Source organism: Amphibalanus amphitrite, unplaced genomic scaffold (genome assembly GCF_019059575.1).
Source record: "Amphibalanus amphitrite isolate SeventyFive unplaced genomic scaffold, NRLGWU_Aamphi_draft 001578F_arrow, whole genome shotgun sequence".
Classification (NCBI taxonomy): domain Eukaryota; kingdom Metazoa; phylum Arthropoda; class Thecostraca; order Balanomorpha; family Balanidae; genus Amphibalanus; species Amphibalanus amphitrite.
This window is the reverse complement of record NW_024883071.1, coordinates 89,358-108,715: the sequence shown is the minus strand read 5'-3', so window position 1 is coordinate 108,715 and position 19,358 is coordinate 89,358. Positions and strand designations below refer to the sequence as shown.

The 19,358-nt window shown below is 51.3% G+C and overlaps 1 protein-coding gene across 2 annotated transcripts; it reads right to left on the bottom strand.

Moving 5' to 3' along the window:
* Positions 1-574: 574 nt before the first annotated feature.
* Positions 575-15,144, bottom strand: LOC122373954 (sodium/potassium-transporting ATPase subunit alpha-like). Of its 2 annotated transcripts, XM_043352411.1 has the most exons (16): positions 14,395-15,144; positions 11,056-11,136; positions 9,376-9,525; positions 8,964-9,167; positions 8,623-8,736; positions 8,046-8,298; positions 7,543-7,764; positions 6,797-7,287; positions 6,411-6,606; positions 5,861-6,109; positions 5,376-5,657; positions 4,920-5,176; positions 3,103-3,197; positions 2,178-2,352; positions 1,620-1,852; positions 575-953 (listed from the first exon to the last, which is right to left on the bottom strand). In XM_043352411.1, the coding sequence occupies exons 1-16, from the start codon at positions 14,398-14,400 to the stop codon at positions 833-835; spliced, it is 3,129 nt and encodes a 1,042-aa protein (XP_043208346.1). In that variant the 5' UTR covers positions 14,401-15,144; the 3' UTR covers positions 575-832. The 2 variants fall into 2 exon arrangements, with proteins under 2 accessions (XP_043208346.1, XP_043208347.1); XM_043352412.1 differs by lacking the exon at positions 11,056-11,136 and having other exon boundaries at positions 14,395-14,743.
* Positions 15,145-19,358: the final 4,214 nt, after the last annotated feature.

The window sequence follows — 19,358 nt, the reverse complement described above, 5'->3', positions numbered from 1 at the left end:
ATCACCCAAGTTTAATTCGACTCATCGGATGAAGCATTTTCTCCCATCAAGTCAAGGTAGTTTATTATGTGCAATTATGTGCAATATTTTATGTGCAATTAGTTTTTTATGTGCAATACAATTCATATTTGAACATTTAAAGTACGCTGCTTGCCGCCTCCGAATGGAAGATAATTGAGACTATAGACGCACTATACGATACTATACGATAGACGCAGTTGTACGTTTATAATGCAACGCCGATGGACCTTGGCAAAAGCGACTCATGCCTCCTTGCCTATCAGTCCTCGCTCAGCACCTCTCGTGGTCTAAAACGAGGTTCCCATCGACCTCCAAGGGATGTCGAATGAATTTCGGGTTTTTTCTTCCCATGAGAACAGTAATTAACATCTTCTATACTGAACTGTTGTCGATAAATCTTGCTTTTTACGGCTTGTAGGCCATCTAGTGTAACTTGGTAGCTGTCAGCTTAGACGGATTGCTGAGCTACTTTCTAGAAACTGTCCTCAGTCTTTGTCTTTTGCGGTGTTATTGCCTCGGATTACCGCTCCGCCGCCTCACGCCACACGTGGGAGCAAAACTCGCATGTATTTGGTGACAACATAAAACACATCAGGAGTAAAACGGGGTTCAGCTGCCGCCGAGCTGCCCCCCGACGCCGCACAGCGCCGCTATTGCACCGAGGCACCGGCGCCGAGCGCTGGCGGGCCTCCCTCCCCGCGGCCCGACCGGCCAGCGACAATGGCCAACATCACTATGGAACGAACGAGCTAGGGTCCCGGCCGCTGGGACGGCCAGGGACACACTACGAGCAGCGCGCGACACGCGCCGCTTAGTAGTAGGTTTCGTTCTCGACCCAGCCGCCCGGGTTCCGACGTAGCACGAATCGCCGACACTCGTCGTAGATGAAGATGAGGATGGAGAACGGAATAGGCGGCAGCCACCAGACGAACCTGTGGAAGATGACGGAGACGACGTTACAAATTGAAATGATTGGAATGAGGGAGATAGATTCGAGGAGTAGGAATAATCCAGGAGTGTGATATCAACGGAGTAAAACCGTGCCTCACGCATGTTTTCAATAACGGCAGCAAATGGAAATGATTCAGGAGTGAATGTAAGGAAGAAAAAAACACTTCTCGAAGCATAAAGATACATTTATGAAGGTCGCACATTTAAACCGGAGATTGTGGTGGTTAACCAACCTTCTGTCCACGCAAGCACACCAGGACTTGGCTGTCCGCAAGCGTGCGGTAGCAGCAGAACCGGGAAGCAGGATGGGGTCCCGCGATACGTGTGAGGCGTCTTCCAGTGACGAGGAACAGGATGAGGACTGAAACTTATTCCATGAAAAGTCACATCAAGGCATGAACGTTGCATCAGCACATTCAATTAGATTCGGTGGTGAGACTTTCTGAATGCCGATGGCAATGGTAAAACGATTATACAACATTAAAAACATTTCTGCCTCTTTACGCGTGCCAACTTCACTTGATAACATCCAGGACCAGTGACCGAGGACGTTGACGCAAAGTGCGACCTCTCTCTCGTGTTTTTTGGTGATCTTTCCCACCCTACCCCTTCCACCCCATCGGTCATGACAGTTCCCCAGCACTGACCTGAGCGGGTACATCCGGAGACCCTTGTCCATGCCCGGTGTGTACGATAGGAACGCCGCCAGGCACGTCTCGAATACGAGACCAAAGTTGAGCGCCCAGTTGGTCATGCCCTGCTGGACGATCGAGTTGCGGCGCGTCTTACAGATGATCAAATCGGCCCACTGCACGATCACGATCGCCACGAAGAACGAGGTGTGGCAGGTGTACTCCAGCACCTTACGATCGGCGTACGTCTGTCGGGCGGAGCGGAGGTCGAGGCACAGGTCAGAACGGGTTATAGTGGTCAAGACGACTTCAACATCGACAAGTCAACATGGGCTAGCTTGAGCTTTGAAGGCTTGCCACTTGCCAGTAAATTACATACCTACACCGGCATGACGCACAGTATATACAGTGCAGGATAGGCTCGAGAAATGAGCGATAAGGTATAGTTCACGACTTGAAGATATGCAAATACTTTCCCATCAAAATGCTTATCAAATCATGATAACACTAAAAAAATGAAGGCCGGTGCAGAAAAGCAATAAGCCCGCTTCATTTCCCCGCAGTGTAACTCACCCATTCCTGGCCGTACGAATCCTTGAGATCGTTGACGGCCTTGGAGTCCCAGGACTTCCTGAGGCCGGACAGGTTCCAGGGCAGGAAGCCGTTCTCAGCCATAATGACCGTGTAGCTGAAGAACCCGGCGGCCGCCTGGATCATACCGATCTGACCGTAGGCGATCGAGATGAGCCTGCCAAACGGTCCAGGGCGTCAGCACCAACATACACACAAAGCGAGAAAGAACTTTCGTTTAAAAAATACCGTGATGATATTACTCAGTAAGTTGAATAGCAGAGCAGATTATAAAAAGGAGAAAAGAAATTTGAAGAGAAATTTAAAACAAGAAGTCAGGAGTCCAATCGTAGATGATAGAGACAGGAAGACAAAGAAGACGATGATATTGTCAAGTTATACCAAAATGTGTGTATGATATCACTTATGTTCTGGAATCGCATCCATTAGTACCAGGAGCTGAGCACTCGGGCCTGAGCCGTAACGTACCTAATGCAGCAAAAATTGGAAAGTGAAATTTGGTGATGAAGACGAAACTTATACAGAAGCTTCAGTGGTGATAAATGGCATGCAGTCAACGTTTGGGTGCATGCACAGGACGCAATGATATCCTAGATATCTATCAAACTATTTTCGCTGTTAAGTGTTATAATACAGTGGCGATAATTGCCTAGGGTTAGTAGGGCAGAACACACACAAAAAAAAAACTTGCCTTTCCTGGAACGATTTTTATCGATTTTCAGCACACTAAATCGTAAAGGTAAGTTAGTCAGTTAGCGGTTAGGACCATATGATTCAAGAACACAATCTGCAATGGCTTATAGCCGTCAATAAGACAACACTGTCTGCAATGAATAGCTCTAGCGTTAGTCGGTTAGTCAGCTCCGGCCTGTCGCCGGTAGAATGCTGCACGGGCTTCCGTAGTTACCTCTCGTTGACGAGTTTGTCGGTGAGGGGGTTACGAGGCTGGCGCTTCATGATGTCCGACTCGGCCTTCTCGTAAGCCAGCGAGATAGCGGGCACCTAGAGGCAGACAGACAGCGGCCAACTCAAAACTGGTGCCCGGCGGCGAGCGCCAACCACATGCCGAAAAAGGGCTCACGCGCGGGCGCGCGTTGCCAAAGTGTGCTACAAACGTGAGGGTCAGACTACCTGCGGGTGTCTGGAGCACTCCTGGCGGCTAGAGCTAGGTCTCCTAGAGGCGCTGGGCGACCAGGGTGGGTGTGGCGACTGCTGACGGAGCCTAGGGCGCGGGAAGTCCGGGTGAGACTGAGCTACATACTCACCAAGCTTTGTCGAATCGGTGCCAGCGGCAGGTGCCGCCTCAGATAGCAGTGATGTTGCTAAAGGTCGCATACCCCAATGTTTCTTTTTACTGATACGAAAAGGACGGTGGACTATTAGGTACGTTTCTCTTAGCCTGGGCAAGAATGCTGTTCTACTGCCCGGGGGCTCCCTCACTCCCTCCAGGCATATTTTTCTGACAATTTATAAATTACGGTGCAAATGTGATCCTTAATTTGTCTTCCCTTGAAGATAAACAACTAATCTATAGTTTTAAATATTAGCCAGACATCCCGATTTTGTAGACTTCAAAAGAGTTCCTTGCCTTTAAAACAAATAACTTCAAAAGATTTCCTGGCCTTCAGACAACCTACATATAATTGGCACCACATTGTGTCGTTTACCTTTCCATAGTAGACGGACGTCAAAGCAAAAGGCATGCCAACATGTGAAGAAAACTGTGGAAGCCGGGACGTCAAAAACTGCGTCCCGACCTAAAAAAGGGTGGGCCGAAATAGCGGCAAGCATGCTAACAGAGCACATAGCGCATAGCGCGCCGCGTGGGGCGTTACCTTTCGTTAACAAGTTTATCGTGCAAGGGGTCCCGGGGACGGCGCTTCATAATATCGGATTCGGCCTTCTCATAGGCCAGCGAGATAGCCGGGACCTGGGAGCGACCGGGGAGCGGTGTTACTGGCGGTACAGACAGTTAGAGGTCGGCGGGGCGAACACTGAGACACAGAGCAGCTTCGACATGTACCGGACTAGCGCAGCCGATGCTGGCAGGCGCTTGTCAGTCCTAGCTGGCACACACGCGACTTGGCATTCGTGGCCGGTTAGAGCCGGATGCAACCGGTCAGAGGCGGTTAGTCATCGGCGGACACTCAATGCGTGGCGGACCAAGTACTAGCGGTGATCACCACACTGCGGCAACGATCTCGATGCAGCAACAACTACAGACATCCACGGACACCACGAGCAAGGAAGAAGTAAGGAGCTTTATAGGAGCTTTGTAGATTATCACTTGATGTTGGGGGGAAATACTGCCGATGTGATGGAAAAATGAAAAATATCCAAATAATTGCATGTTGAAGTATCCTGCATAGTTCTGGATCATAAAAGGACAAAGGAAGTAGGTCAATAAAGGCGAATTAAAGTAAAACTATAATATTTGACCTCTTTAATGATCAAAAAGTTACAGAAGGATGGACAAATGGTATTAGTTCGGAAGCGAACACACATGCATAGCCGTCACAGTCATTCCTGTGTCAAGCACACACTGAAAACCACCGTCACATCTACCTACCACACGCGCACAAGTCATCCGAGTAGATCATGAATTTCACAACGATCACAAAACACGGTTAACGATATGATTAAGCACAAAGCAGTCATAGACCCAGTCAGAGCCGAGGAAGAGGAAGAAAGGTGGGAAAATGCGAATTCCTTGGCGCAACTTACCATGTCAGTTCCCAGATCGATGCAGAGAATGGTGACGGTGCCGAGGGGCAGCGGGATGTCCAGCAAGATGAACAGCAGGAACGGCGAGATCTCGGGGATGTTGGAGGTCAGGGTGTAGGCGATCGACTTCTTCAGGTTGTCGAAGATCAGACGGCCCTCTTCGACACCGGTGACGATGGAGGCGAAGTTGTCGTCGAGCAGGATCATGTCGGCAGCCTGTTTGGACACGTCCGATCCGGCGATACCCATAGCAACACCTGTCAAAGAAACCCAGGCAGGTTGTTGGTGAAGAAACATGATACCTACAGGCCAGGCTGCGGTCCTCATTATGGAGTGAGGTTCAACGTATTTCCTGACCGGTAGCAGAATCCTAAGCAAAAACAGCTATTAGAATCACACCGGCCTCTCCACAAAATCACCGACCCCAAAACACGTCTGAATGCCGCATCAACTGACCAATATCGGCCTTCTTCAGGGCAGGCGAATCGTTGACACCATCTCCGGTCACAGCGACGATGGCTCCCTGACGCTGGCAACCTTCGACAATGATGAGCTTCTGCTGGGGCGAGGTACGCGCGAACACGATCTCAGTGTGGTGGGTGAGGATGTCGTCCAGGTCGTCGGAGCTGATGTCGCGCAGCTCGGAGCCGTGCACCACGGCCGCCTTGGCCTCGCGCGGGTTCACCTCGGACGCAGGGATGTTCAGGCGCTGAGCGATGTCCTCCACGGTCTCGTTACCTGCCGGAGCACAGGATGATGTGTTGTTTGGTGATGTAGAAAATAACATACGACGAGCTTTGAGGATACATTGTAATGTATATTGCTCATAGGCAAGGTTAAATTAACATTTTATTTCTTTATTTCAGAAGGTTGAGCTTTCGATGTAATAGCTAACATACAAGGCTCATGTGGATGAAAAGTTTGGAAAGTAGGCGGCTCACCCTCGGAGATGATGCCGACGCTCTTGGCGATAGCCTTGGCGGTGATGGGGTGATCGCCAGTGACCATGATGACCTTGATACCGGCCGAGCGGCACTTTGAGACGGCGTCCGGGACGGCGGCACGAGGCGGGTCAATCATCGACATGAGGCCGACGAAGCGCAGGTCCTGCAGCGGGAAGTTGACTTCGTCGCTGTCAAAGGGGTAGTCGCTCGGGTACTTGTCGCCCGACAGAGAGAAGTCGCAGAAACCTGCAACAGACACAAAAACAACATCAGGTCTGGGAATTTTCACTACAAATGACGACGACCCTAAAGTACTAGAAAGTTTAAGATGGGTAAGATACGGAGCACTTTAAATACTGCTGCAGAGACGTCCAATTATCATTATGTTCTAAACAGTTGCCAAGTGAATAGATGGCTCATGGTTACCGCGAGCTGTCAAACATGTACTTTCATTCCCCATGCTGATTGGAGCAAATGTTGACTTCTTTCCATCAAGCCGAACGAGTGAATATGAATAGCGAGGCAAATGAATAGCATCGAAACTAACCAAGCACACGCTCTCCGAGTCCTCCGAGCTCCAGGTAGGCGTTGTTGAAGGCGTCCTTCATCTCCTGGTCCAGGGGCTTGTCCTGGCCGTTGATCAGGATGGTGGAGCAGCGGTCCAGGATGCGCTCCGGAGCTCCTTTCATCACCAGCAGGTTGGGGTTCTTGGGGTTCTCGTGGCGGATGTCGTGGATGGAGACCTGCACAGCAGTGAGTGAGGGATCGTCAGTATCGGAAACGTAATGTGAAATACAGTTAACATTGTTTTGAATATTTTTAATGATTACACACATATTTTGTTAAGACCAAAGAGAAAACATTCAATGAATTTAATCAAAACATGTTAACCGAAGTATGTGCATCACTTGAACAGAACTATGAACCACCTACCTGGAACTTGTTGGTTGAGTTGAACGGAATCTCGCAGACCTTCTTGTACTTGTCGCGGTAGCCCATGACATTGCCCATGGCCAGCTCGCAGCACTTGAGCAGGGCAGCCTCAGAGGCGTCACCGTTGACATCACGCTTCAGGACGGGCATGCTCTCCTGGCCCACCTTGAACTCGGCACGGTTGCAGAGAGCAGCCACGCGCGACAGCGCCTTCCAGCCCTCAGTGGTGCGGTCGTACGAGGCGCCCGACTGGTCCTCGGTGGTGTCAGCCTCCATGATCTGGTTGTCGTACCACATGTGGGCGACGGTCATCCGGTTCTGGGTCAGTGTGCCGGTCTTGTCCGAGCAAATGGTCGAGGTGGAGCCCAGGGTCTCGACGGCCTCGAGGTTCTTGACCAGGCAGTTCTTGGAGGCCATCCGCTTGGCAGTCAAGGTGAGGCACACAGTGACAGTGGCCAGCAGACCCTCGGGCACGTTAGCCACAATGATACCTGGGAAGCGTAAGGGGTCATGTAGAGCAAATATTAGTGAAGACGGTATTCGTATTTGTTTCGATTTCTTCGCTACACAGCAGCATCTTTGCTTGCATAACCATAGTGAGCCAGACTTTTATAATTACATTAAAATCGTCCATCAAAATTCACATTTCTGCGACAAGACACAAACGAGCCAATGAAGACGTTAGACGCCAGAGCAGATATCTTAGCATAAGCATGAGTATCTCTCCAAAATCCACAACAACGCACCGATGAGGAAGATGACAGCGTCCAGCCAGTTGTAGCCCAGGATGAGAGCAATGACGAAGAAAGTCACTCCGAGGAAGACGGCCACGCCAGTGATGATGTGGATGAAGTGCTCGATCTCACGGGCGATGGGGGTCGAGCCGGAGTCAATGCTGGACGTGAGGCCGGCAATACGACCCATCACAGTGTTGTCACCGATGTTGATGACGACTCCCTTGCAGGTTCCTGGAGGTAAGGTATTAGCGTCAGCTACCTTGAACCAAGAGTCCTGAAGATGGCTTCAGAGATTTTGAGTGTAATGTAAAAAAATCGAATTGTGAGGCACAAGATCTACGAACGGCTTATCTACTGTGTAATATAATTTAAAAAAATAATAATTTAGAGTATAACAGTGACCACTACAGGCTCTGCAATGACTTGCGCCTAACGCATTTGTTCTCACTCATCACAGAGCAATCCACAAAGAGCGTAGAACATTTCCATTGCCATCTCAGATCTCATCTCACCTTCGACGGCGTTGGTGGAGAAGAATGCCAGGTTCTTGGTCTCCAGCGGGTTCTCGGCAGTGTACTCGGGGCTGCGGCTCTGGGGCTCGGACTCTCCAGTCAGAGAGGAGTTGTCCACCTTCATGTTGCGGGCCTCGATAATTCGCACGTCAGCCGGAATTCGGTCTCCGAACTTGATCTCCACCAGGTCTCCCAGGGTGAGCTCCTCAGCGCGCACGGTCGCCTTGCTTCCGTCACGGATGACCAGAGCGTACTGTGGGGAGGGTCAAAGCACGTCCAACATCAGACCTTTGGACACGGAGCCAGTGGACGGCAAGGAAGCGTATCTCCAGGAACTTCGGTGTGAAAATGTCCCAATGTGCACGAAAAAAAAAACAACTGTATTCATAAATAAATATCAAATTCCGCATAAAGAGGCGGTACAAATGGGTATCCGCCAACGATCACGGCCTCGTCCCGAGCACGTTCCTGTATACAAAATCTGTTCACACCAGCCGATAGTAGCACATGAAGGTAGGTGGCACTTACACAAGCTAATGATCTCATGTCACCTACTCCATTTTCGTTACATACATACCTGCGGCACCATGTTCTTGAACGACTCCATGATCCGGGAGCTCTTGGATTCTTGGTAGTAGGAGAAGCAGCCAGTGATGATGACGACAGCGGACAACACAATACCCAGGTACAACTGTGGAAGAAACGCCAAACGGTCAAACGTGAGTCCGAAATGTCGTACATTGATACACCTCGACTAACTTTAGTAGTAAAGTTTTACGTTTCAGCATCTGGTTAAACAGACGTGGATATCAGAAGACCAGTTTTCATGAGAAGCTTATCCTGCCAATAAGCGCACTTACTTTACCACAATGCGAAGAAGCCCATAGTCCTTTCCAAAGCTTCAGACCCGTCACTCACGTTATCATCTGGAGGTTCCTCGAATGTTCCCGCCTGAATCGAGTAGGCGACGAAGCAGAGGATGGCACCGATCCACAGCAGCAGGGAGAAGCCGTAGAACAGGTTCTTGCAGAACTTGACCCACTCGGGGATCTTCTTGGGCGGCGTCAGCGCGTTCGGACCGTACCGGTCCAGATTCTCCTTGGCACGAGCCTCGGTCAGACCCTGCGGATCGCAGCGTCGTCGACCACGTCATGAGGCGAATAAGCATCCTCGATCTCGTGACCGCGCAGAGCCGTGGAAATTATATTACTGCACAACTTTGGGCATATCCACGTTACCAAGCAACTAAAGGGCTTACTTACATCTTGACTTTTTGTGACTGGTAGGTAGCCTTTTTACAGAGTACCGGTCGAGCTATTGGGATACCCACCGCGGTGATGCTGGTTCCGAGGCGCTGCTGCAGCTCCTCGATGGTGATCTGATGCTCATCGAGGACCAGCTCCTGTTTCAGGTCGTCCACGGTGGTTCCTCCCTTCTTGTGCTTCTTGTTCTTGCGGGCATCCTGCTTCTGGCGTTTGGACTGAAACCAACAACGGGTCGCTGTCAAGCCTGATACTGTAGCTTCAAAAGTAAGGATTCGCAGCTGATAGTGTTTTTTTTTTTGTAAATGAGAAGGTATTGAAGTTTTAGAGTTTCGATCAGTAGGAAAATATTTTCAGGGAAAATCATCGGTGAGTCTAATTGTTTTATTCGCTTTTAAAAGTGGTACGAAAAGCTACAACTTTAGCAAAACAATGCAGCACAAAAGCATAACTAAGTTATTCACGATGAACATGCGAGGGCGATGACGAAAGAGAGTAGTATGCCGTGATGGGCAGCCTTACCTGTAGCCACCTACCGTGCTCTCGGCTGTGACCAGCCCGGCCGGGCGGCCAGTGCCGGGGGCCAACATTGAGCTCACCGAGGAAGCCAAGGACACGGGACGGGGCCACAGGGAGCCCGGGATGGCGGCGGGTCGGGACCAGGGGCCGGGGACGACGGGACGCCGAAACTAGGTCACCAGGCGGCGCCTCTCCCCCCCCCCCCCCCGAAGGGCCATGGATGGTGCCCTGTCCAGCAGTGTGCGTGAGAGGTACGCTGACTGGGGGGCGAAAGCGAGATTTGGTAACGGCGGTGCCTGCGCCTCGAGGTCGGTGGCTAGTGAAAGCACTCGCGGGGCGCTGGGAGATGGACGCACGAGATGGTCGGACGAGAGGACAGGGACAGGAAAATAAACACTTAGAGCAAACAGGACAAAATCATGAGTGGGCGAATTTAGAAAAGAACCAATGGCAAGGCGGCAAGAAAATAGCAAGAGATGTAAAATATGGGTGTGCTTCATCAGTAAGCCAATACTAGGTAGAACTGCAACTATATATGTATTTGAGTTGAACATGAACAGGCCAGGAGTAACGCTGTATGTTTATAGTAAGTAAATAAACGGTGGAAAACGATGGGCGTACGTAGACTGGTTTAGGTGACCCCACTCCTGGATCAGCAGTTTATTTTTCATTCACATTTTTAGGAGTCCATTGACTACGTAAGAGCGTTCCATAATCAGCGGTTTATAAAATGCTAATCAAAGGGCATAACTTTAGTACATCAATACATTTTGATTAAAAAATAAGTAGAATAATGTACGAAGCCTTTCAGGTCGTTCATTGCACTGTCCAATGAGCTGTTCAGAAGTGGGAAAGGCATGTTTAGAGGACGCATGGGAAGTCGGAAACCAAGAACGTGTTGAAGACCTAAGCAGTGGAAAACTTCACCCGAATCTGCAGCGTGCAACTTGGAAGCACCATCACCTGATAGCCCGCCGAGAACAAAAGTGAAGCTGCACCGTGGATGACGGCACACCAAAAACTTCGGCCTAGCAGCCGAAAGAGATCGTGAAACGTCCGAGAACGAGAAACAGACGAACCTGGAGAGATGGAGCCGAAAGATGGTAAAGACCCGCACAGGTCGAGAGACGAGAGGCAGAGAGAGAGAGAGAGAGGGAGAGTAGACCGTCAACCAAGAGCAGGCGAAAGAGAGAGGCCGGAGTGTGCGACTGTTGGGATGTCCGTCCTACCTTGAGCTGTCCGTGAGCAGTGATATTATCGTCGGCCACAGCGGGCGTGGTGGCGGCACGGTACGAGTCGGGTCGGCCGTACTGAAAACAAACGGTCGGGCACCGGGTCACATGCGCGCCGGGCCCTCGCAGCCGGTCACCATGCACTGCAGGCAGGCGCGTCACAAAGCACTACGGGCACGGGACCGAGCGGCGCCGGCGGCACGGCCGTACCGCGGATCCGGACCGAGAGACGTGCCACGAAACGGCGCGCACGGGTTCAGGCTGCAGTCTCGGCTGCATCACGACGCAAGCGGATTGAAATAAAATTTTAAAATGCATCGTTGGAGCACCGAGACTTGGCTGAATGAACCGTGTGCGACCCGTTTCCAAAGCACGACTATGCGTTCCGAGCTCGCGCGATCGGCGGTCCACCGACGCCTCGTCACCCCTCTGAGCGGGGCACGTGCTGACAGCTGGCAGCACACGGCACTGACCGAGGTCATATGACCACACAGGTCGTGACCTCAGGTCACCGCACCGTGTCCTCCAGCTTCAGCTGCGTAAGTTGAAACCAAACAGGCACCAAACGCTAGTCGAACACAGGCATCAAACGCTAGTGGGCACAGCGGGCGGGCAGGGAGCGGTAAATAACCCACCTACCGTGCTGGCCCTCATCGGGGTTCGATAGGGGTCGGGTTAGAATTCAAGGGCGGGGTTAGGGCGGTAATCAAACCCGAACGTGCTCTATGCATCTGCTGTAAAACTCCAAAACTAGTGAGTTCTACATGACTAGTCTTTCACCCTCACATATTTGCCCTTTCTTGGTATAACGATCTATTTTGCACAGACCTTACAATAGTACAATACCTGTGCTCTATTTGGTTCCTACTTTCCTGCAGAGTAACGCTTTCATAAAAGTATACACTAGCATCATCGAAATAACTAGTGGCCATATTTTTTATAAGTGATCATTTCACGAACAGCCTCCTCGCACTTGGTATGGAACGTTTGCATGATACGAAATCCGAAACAGCACACGACTTATAGATCGGCTCCTAGCGCTTCGCGTGGCCTGGCACGGACGGTGTTAGCTAGAAAATACCGGCTTTGCGTGTCCCTAAGGAAGCTATCTTCCCCATCGGACTGTAACGGTAGAACTTCCAAAACGTAAAAGACCTCAGGAGTCGCTAGCTGAATGCCACTGTGAGAAATGCTGAAAAAACTTCATGTGACGTTTTTCACCTTCACTCAGCATGAGCGAATCCAGCTCCACATCAGAGACACACGCCATCACATTCTTGCTAGGGCTTCCATGATTACAGGTCAAAGAAGAAGAAGAAAAAACTCGAATGACATAAGTAACTACGTCAACCCTTACAATTTCAGCATTTATTTTTATAACACACCAATAAACTCTGCTTCACGTCACGAGGAACTAATACATCGTTCGTCACTTTTATCAGGCGAGACTTCTGAAGTCACTGCCTGTGCCATGACAGCAGCGTCTTTAGCCTAAATCACCTCGGGAAGGTGACCTTCACACTTTACCACACCGTGTTTTGTTCTAGCCCCGCATATGGCTCCAATTACAACACGAATGATGTTATGGTGCGCTTGGCTCGCTTACACCTGTGGTAGCAAATTGGTGTTCGATCCGCAAGCGAGCGGCGGCCGATCGTGTGTATTGTGCCAAAGCACCACCTGTGCCTAGAAGGCACCACATGGGACGACGCATACGACTCCCGGTATGACGAAGCCAGTCAGGGAGACCTACACGACGCTCCTTGCTGACCTCAACTGGCTTTAATACGCCTAAAAACGTATTTTTCGCTATAAAATGAAGATGAAACGAAGATAAACCGGTCTTCTATGCGTCGTTTACAGTAAGACGACATTTAGTTGACACGATTGGGATTCTCGAGCGCAATAAAAACAGCATCGTCATACAAACCGACTTCGAATGTTAGTCAATCATGCATTTCTAGTGGTCACTCGATTGCGACTATCCCCAGCAAACCATGCTTCAGTTCCTATTCCCAGAATCGGTCACGCTGTCCCCTGTCCCGTTAGCCCAGATCTCCAGACTTCATATTGTTTATACCTCTCCATCCCGCTTGCGAAACCAGCCGCGCCCTAGATTTTACAGTTTATGCTGCTGTAACGGTCTCCGGGAATCGAACCGAACTCTGGCTGGTCCGGGACCGGGTCGATCGGTCCCACTGCAGGGTTCGTCGGTCGGGGGAGGGGGAGGGGGGAGGGGGCGGGGTCAGCGCCGGCGCCGAGCCCCGGCCGACCGACCGCCACCTGCCAGGGTATCGAGCGCGTGACGTCACCGGCGCCCGCCGCGGGCCCATCGACCGTGTCGACGCGCCGACCCCCCCCCCCCCCCCGGCCGACAGCGGCGCCACCCCGCCCCTCCCCGTCTGCCGGCCTGGAAACGCCCCCTCTGCGGTCTCGGCGCAGGAGCCGCCCATCGCGTCGCCGGCCGCTTTATATACGGAAATAGCCTCTGCGGGGGGTCATATCGAGTATTGACGCTCGATTCCACTCTAACTTGCGAAGCCCTTAAAGTTCTTCATACATTATTGATTTAATTTCAAGCCGAACTCTATCTCTGCTTCAAGCCAGCATCATTTTCCACTCCAGTCTCCAGGGTCGGGTCATGCAGGTTAAAAATGTCTACGCAGAGAACCGACTGAATCACGGTTTGGATGGCCGCCAGCCGCCACTGAACAGACGCGTGACACGGCCGGACGTGACGCGTAACTCGCTCAGGAGATTTGTCAGGTGAAGAGATCCCACAATCCTACCGACTCGCGCAATACTCGGTGTAACCGGGCTTTGCCAAATGTGAATCTTAATTCACGATGCATCTCATTTGAACAGGCTTGGCCGGGCCCGAGGCGATAGTCGGCAGGAAAAACTGCAATTGGCAGTCACATTCCAGAGGTGCAATTTGCAGTCGCAATTACTCCAGGTATTGGTATGGATCACGGCTACGAACCTCCATAAGCGGTTTATCTCGTCACTGGTGGAAATCTTTCCTGTCCCAGTCCGGATTTTTCCTGTTCGCCCAGACCACACTCGTTGGACCCAAGGTCCCAACGTCCCAGTGGGGTTCGAATTCACTGGTCACGAGAACCAGTGAAGTCCTAATTTACCCAAGCGCACAGCGCACCCCTCTCATCCCACACAAAACTACGGGAATTTCCATGTCCCTAAGGTTACTCCAGGGTATTCCCCCTACTCCCGAGTCACCCTTGTTTGTCCCCGAGCTACTGAAACTGAATCCCGGCTCAGGCGACCCCGCATGCAGTCTCCGGTGCTCCGCGCGGCTCGCGCGCCCGGCCAACTCACGTCCATGGTTGCGGTCGATTCCCGCCGGTGGCGCGGGACTGGTGGTTGTCTGTTTCACTCCTGTCTGTGCGGCGCTGCGGTGGTTCCTGCGGCGCCGGGTTCTGCACTGCGACGGCCGCTCTCGCGCCGCAGCAGTCGGGGAGTGGGGGGCGGCGGCCGGCGCTGCGAAAACCGGCCCGCCGCCCCAGCAAGAGCGCCGCCGCCATTGGTCCAGCGGCGGTGACGTCACAGCCGAGCGGCCCATCGATTGGCGGCTGGCCGGTTGCCAGGTCCCTGCTGGTGATATTCCAACCGAGGGGCCCTGCCGGCAGCGGCGGCGGGGTGCGGCTCGCGCCTGCCGCCCCGCTCCACCCGGCCGGCTTCCCCACGAGGAGCAGCGAGTAATGCGGGCCGGCAGAGGCGCGCTCAGGAACGCTCCTTGGGGGAGCAGTGACGTAACGAGGGTGCTGGAGACGAATGTGGGACTGACTGACCTTTGCGGCTGACACAAGCGGTGCAGTCAAAGAGGAGACGCATTATTTTTGGCTTAAGCTCCTAGCCAGTAGCCACGTCACTGGGCGGACTGCCAGTGCGAGGCGGCTGGGGCGGCGGGACGGAGCCGGGGAGGTGGCCTCTCACCGACCGCCGCTGCCACCCCGGGGCAGGACCAGCAGTGCCGCCGACAGAAGTCTGCCCAGTCACCAGAGACGCTAACCTGACGGGCGTCCCTGTCAGCACCAAGGCCGAATTCACTACACACACGGGCGGGTCGAGCCGGGAGGTCACACATGGCCCGCAGACTGGGACAGAGGCGAGGATCGGGCCACCCAGCAGCGCCGCCAGGACTGGCGTCTTCCCAGCGTGCCCTGCGGTCCCAGAAACGGGCAGGCCGGGACTGGGGCCGTCAGTGTTTCGCCCAAAATTAGGGCGCCTGTGCAGTGTGCAAAGGGAGTGTCATTGAGCACATAACTCAGTGTCTTCTTTTTGCCGGGAATTAAAAATGTTTATATCTCTATTGCACCGTCCGCCAGGGCTCCACCACGGTTTTGGGATTGGCGGGGGTGACCCAAAAATGCACACCCTTTACTGCCATACGATAACGATTTTCTTTTTTTTTGGGGGGGGGGGGGTCCAGGCATCCACCACGCCCTGGTCATTGGTGGCGGAACCACTGTCGTCAACGCGTCATCTAAGACACATGCTATGATACACTACGCAGGTAACGCCGAGGATCGGAAGAAACCATAAATATAACCTAAGTATATATGTTACAGGCAATGTGTGGAATCAGGCATTCTATAGAATGCCTAGGCATTCTATAGAATGCCTGACCGACCAGGCATTCTATAGAATCCCTAGGTATTCTATAGAATCCCTGACTGCTTAGGCATTCTATAGAATGCCTGGCTTAAGCTCCCAGGCATTCTATAGAATGCCTAAGTATTTTGATTGTCCGAAACACACTTCGAAAATTAGGGGTCAGTGGCAGTAATGCTATTTGTTTACCTAATTTTCATTGTTGGCCTAGGCCGGTCGTCACCTCACACCATTTCAGGGCAATGAGCTGAGAGGAAGCGAGGGAGGTATTGGGCTATGCCGACCACCAAATGGTGCGCCGCAAGCAGCAGCTGATCCAATTCCGTTGGCACGGGAGAGCCACGGCGCAAGGCACGCGGGAGAGTCACAGGCCAACCAGTCGCTTAAACGGTTACCCTCGGAGGATTATGCTGCTACAGATACGAAGCTGCATTAGAAGAGTGTTGGCTGGGAGGGTGGACCGTAGGCTTGAATCGAAAGTGATTGCGAATGACGATGGCTTTGTTCTGATGTTAGAAATGAAGGTGAAAAATACACCAAAGGTCACATTTTATGTCGTCATAAGCACTTCGTGTAACGACTCTCAATATACATACATGGACAGCTCAACCTACACCGTAATGTCAGGGAATAACCTGAATAAATGGTTCATTATTCCACGTCTGGGCGGTGGCCCGGCCGTAACAAGAGCCGGATTAGGTGTTGTTTTATCTCCCCTTCCAGCTTGACTTCTGGGCCATGTATTCGAAAGGTCGTCAAAGACTCAAAATTATGAAATTTTACTTCAGTTCTTCTTTGGCAATGTTCGAAAGGGTGCCATTTCTAAAACAAATAGCTAAGCCATTTTTTAGGTCAGCCCAATTTTTGTCCATTTTTGGCTCGTAGCCGTTTTCTCCAGTTTGACCTTAAATCAATTCCTTAGAAGGCAAACACCTCCAAAAATGGACGAGTTGTCAATTTTTTCTGTGTATTTTTTTTTTTTTTTTTAACCAAAGGCGTTTCCGATATTGACATTACCACCATCGTCTTTCTAGCGTTAAGATAAATACTCTGTACTCTCAGAATGAAATCCTGATACAATTTGACCTAATAAGGTCAGATTGAATACCTGACCGGAAAATTTGACTGAATGAACATTTGACTGAATGAACATAAATAGCTGAACGCAAGGTAGCCTGGCAGAAAATAATAATGTTACATGTCGGTCTGTGCTCATAATCTTATACAACATACACTTATATGTTGGAAAGATTCGTGTATTTCCTAGGCATTCTATAGAATGCCTGAAAATCAGGCATTCTTTAGAATGCCTAGGCATTCTATAGAATCCCTGGTGGGTCAGGCATTCTATAGAATACCTAGGGATTCTATAGAATGCCTGGTCGGTCAGGCATTCTATAGAATGCCTAGGCATTCTATAGAATGCCTGATTCCACACATTGCCTGTAACATATATAATTCAAGTAAACCTAAGTGAGGCTGTCAGTGAGAGACCAGTCAGCTCGCTCAGCACTGAGCAGCTTCGCTCGTGCAGCAACCGAGTGGCCTCGACACGCCGTCAGCGCGTGCTGGAGGGGCGTGCAGATCTCTGCTGATCCGTATAACCAAACGTAGCGCCGCGTCGTACAAGTCCTGAGCGTATTCCGGAGACCGGTTCGCCCCCCCCCCCCGACCGTCGCTGTCCGGCCGTGTTCTTCGTAGTGCTAACAGTCGACGCCATCTAGTCACCATGCAGCTATGTGAGGAGACACCATCTCTACTCGTAGACGGGCCCCAGGGACCAGCAGGGAGCGGCTGCAGGGGCCTCGCGTCTGAGGCGATGTAGCTGAACCGAGTGACGGAAATATTCCGCAGAGTCGCTGGCGTCTGTCTTCGTTGTTAGAATAAAAAAGAACGTTAGAGCCATTATTGGTACCCCTCACTGTCCACAGTGTTGAGTGATTTCTTGCACCATTGCTTCTTACCGCAGCCTAAGATTCTGGGCAATGACACCGGTCCAATTTTATGAAATACATTACCTTCCTATTCACTGAAGAGGATTTGGTTCATGTGTTGAAGGTTGTGAACCTTTACCTATGTAATATGAAATCAGTGGCCTCACAGGGTGCAGAGAGGGCCCTCGCCTGCAGTCCTGGACGGTTCATCGACTGCCCCAGTGTGTACTGTGTGTTCTAATATAAAAGAGGATGGGCATGGCATGCCACACCCTTGCCGACCATTGGGGGGTCCACTCCGGGTGTCGAATCGTTCATATATATCCGCCGAGTCGGGTGTTACCATGCACAGTGCACAGTGCCGGTGGCAGCCGGAGTCCCAAGGACGCCGGCTGCATACGCTGATCTCTACCGAACGCTGCACTGCCGGCAGGTATTCATGAATGGGCCTGGCGCATCTGCTCACAATGCCGAATGTCCCTCAGTGCAACCGGTGCCATGACGATTGACGGCAGCGGTGCACTCATTCTCTTTCAGTGAGACACACTGAAGACTTAACTACTTACTCCTGCTCGTTATCCCACTCCCCGCTAACCCTATTCCGGGCGGGGGGGGGGGGGGCCTTCAAGGCCCCCCTTCAGGTTTTTCTTGTGCCATTGCCAAACGCCGCAAGACTGAAAGCTCATACTCGGTGACTTTTCCTAAACATTCATTGCGCACATTTTGACAAAAAAAGTTGCCGGGTCAGGTCAGGTCAGGTCACCAGAGGCGGTTTGGTGACCCCACCTCAGAAAAGTTTGCAATCACGCCAGAGCTAGAGTTTTTGACAGATCAATTTCTTCTCTTCAGGTTTTAGACTAGTTAGGGTACCAGTATGTGCAATTTGTATAGGTATCGCAGAATTTTTATATCTGTGACCTGAGGTCAGGCCAGACTCGTGACCTTTACATTGCAAGCGTATGGGAAAATATTGAAACGCCTCCTGCTTCTTGTAAACGAGTCGAAACCACACCATTCTTTCATTATTATGGTAGATTATCTCATCGGTGATGATCCTGGTGCCGCTAATTGACAGGGGCACCGGGAAAGGTCATCTGAGGTCATGTGACGTCATAAATCGTTTTTCTGTCAATAAATCACGACATGATGGTGATAAAGACTTGTAAGTGGTACAAAACTGCTCGCCTGGTCAAGGCGCGTCGTTTGGTATGCAGCATGACCATACCCCACAACTTCATTGATGAATGACCTGACCTTGACCTCGGGTCAAATTTCAAATTGACCTGTGAAGGTCATCGCATACTTATTTCGCATCGCCTCGACGAGAGCAACAAAAATGTATTAATTTTATGTCTCTATGATTCTTAATTTTAAAGTTATGTAGGTAACTAATTCCAAAACATTTTATCGTTGATGACCTCTGGTGACCTCAATATTGACCTGACCTAAAAATGTTTTATGTAAAAGTTGTAGATCTTCAAACGACCTATCAAACGCCGTTTGCCGTTTGTCGCTGCGATGTGTAGTTTTTTTTAGATCTGAGGGGGGGGGCTGAAAAGGCCCCCCTCCGCCCAGAATCGAACCTTTCAGAGCCCGCCCGGAATAGGGCTGAGGAGGCAGAATCTGCACCCCCCCCCCCCCATCTTTCGCCAATAACTTCTAAACGCATTAACCCGTGCCCTGATGGGGTCTGCTGACCCCATATGCTCGGGGGTCTGCCGACCCCATCAGTGG

What these genes read in the sequence shown, in the direction of transcription:
- LOC122373954 (XM_043352411.1), bottom strand. An exon ending in AGGAACCTCCAGATGATAAC is followed by an intron (nt 8,737 to 8,963) that starts GTGAGTGACGGG and finishes TTTCTTCCACAG; the next exon opens with TTGTACCTGGGTATTGTGTT. An exon ending in CTCCGGATGTACCCGCTCAG is followed by an intron (nt 954 to 1,619) that starts GTCAGTGCTGGG and finishes CATCTTCCACAG; the next exon opens with GTTCGTCTGGTGGCTGCCGC.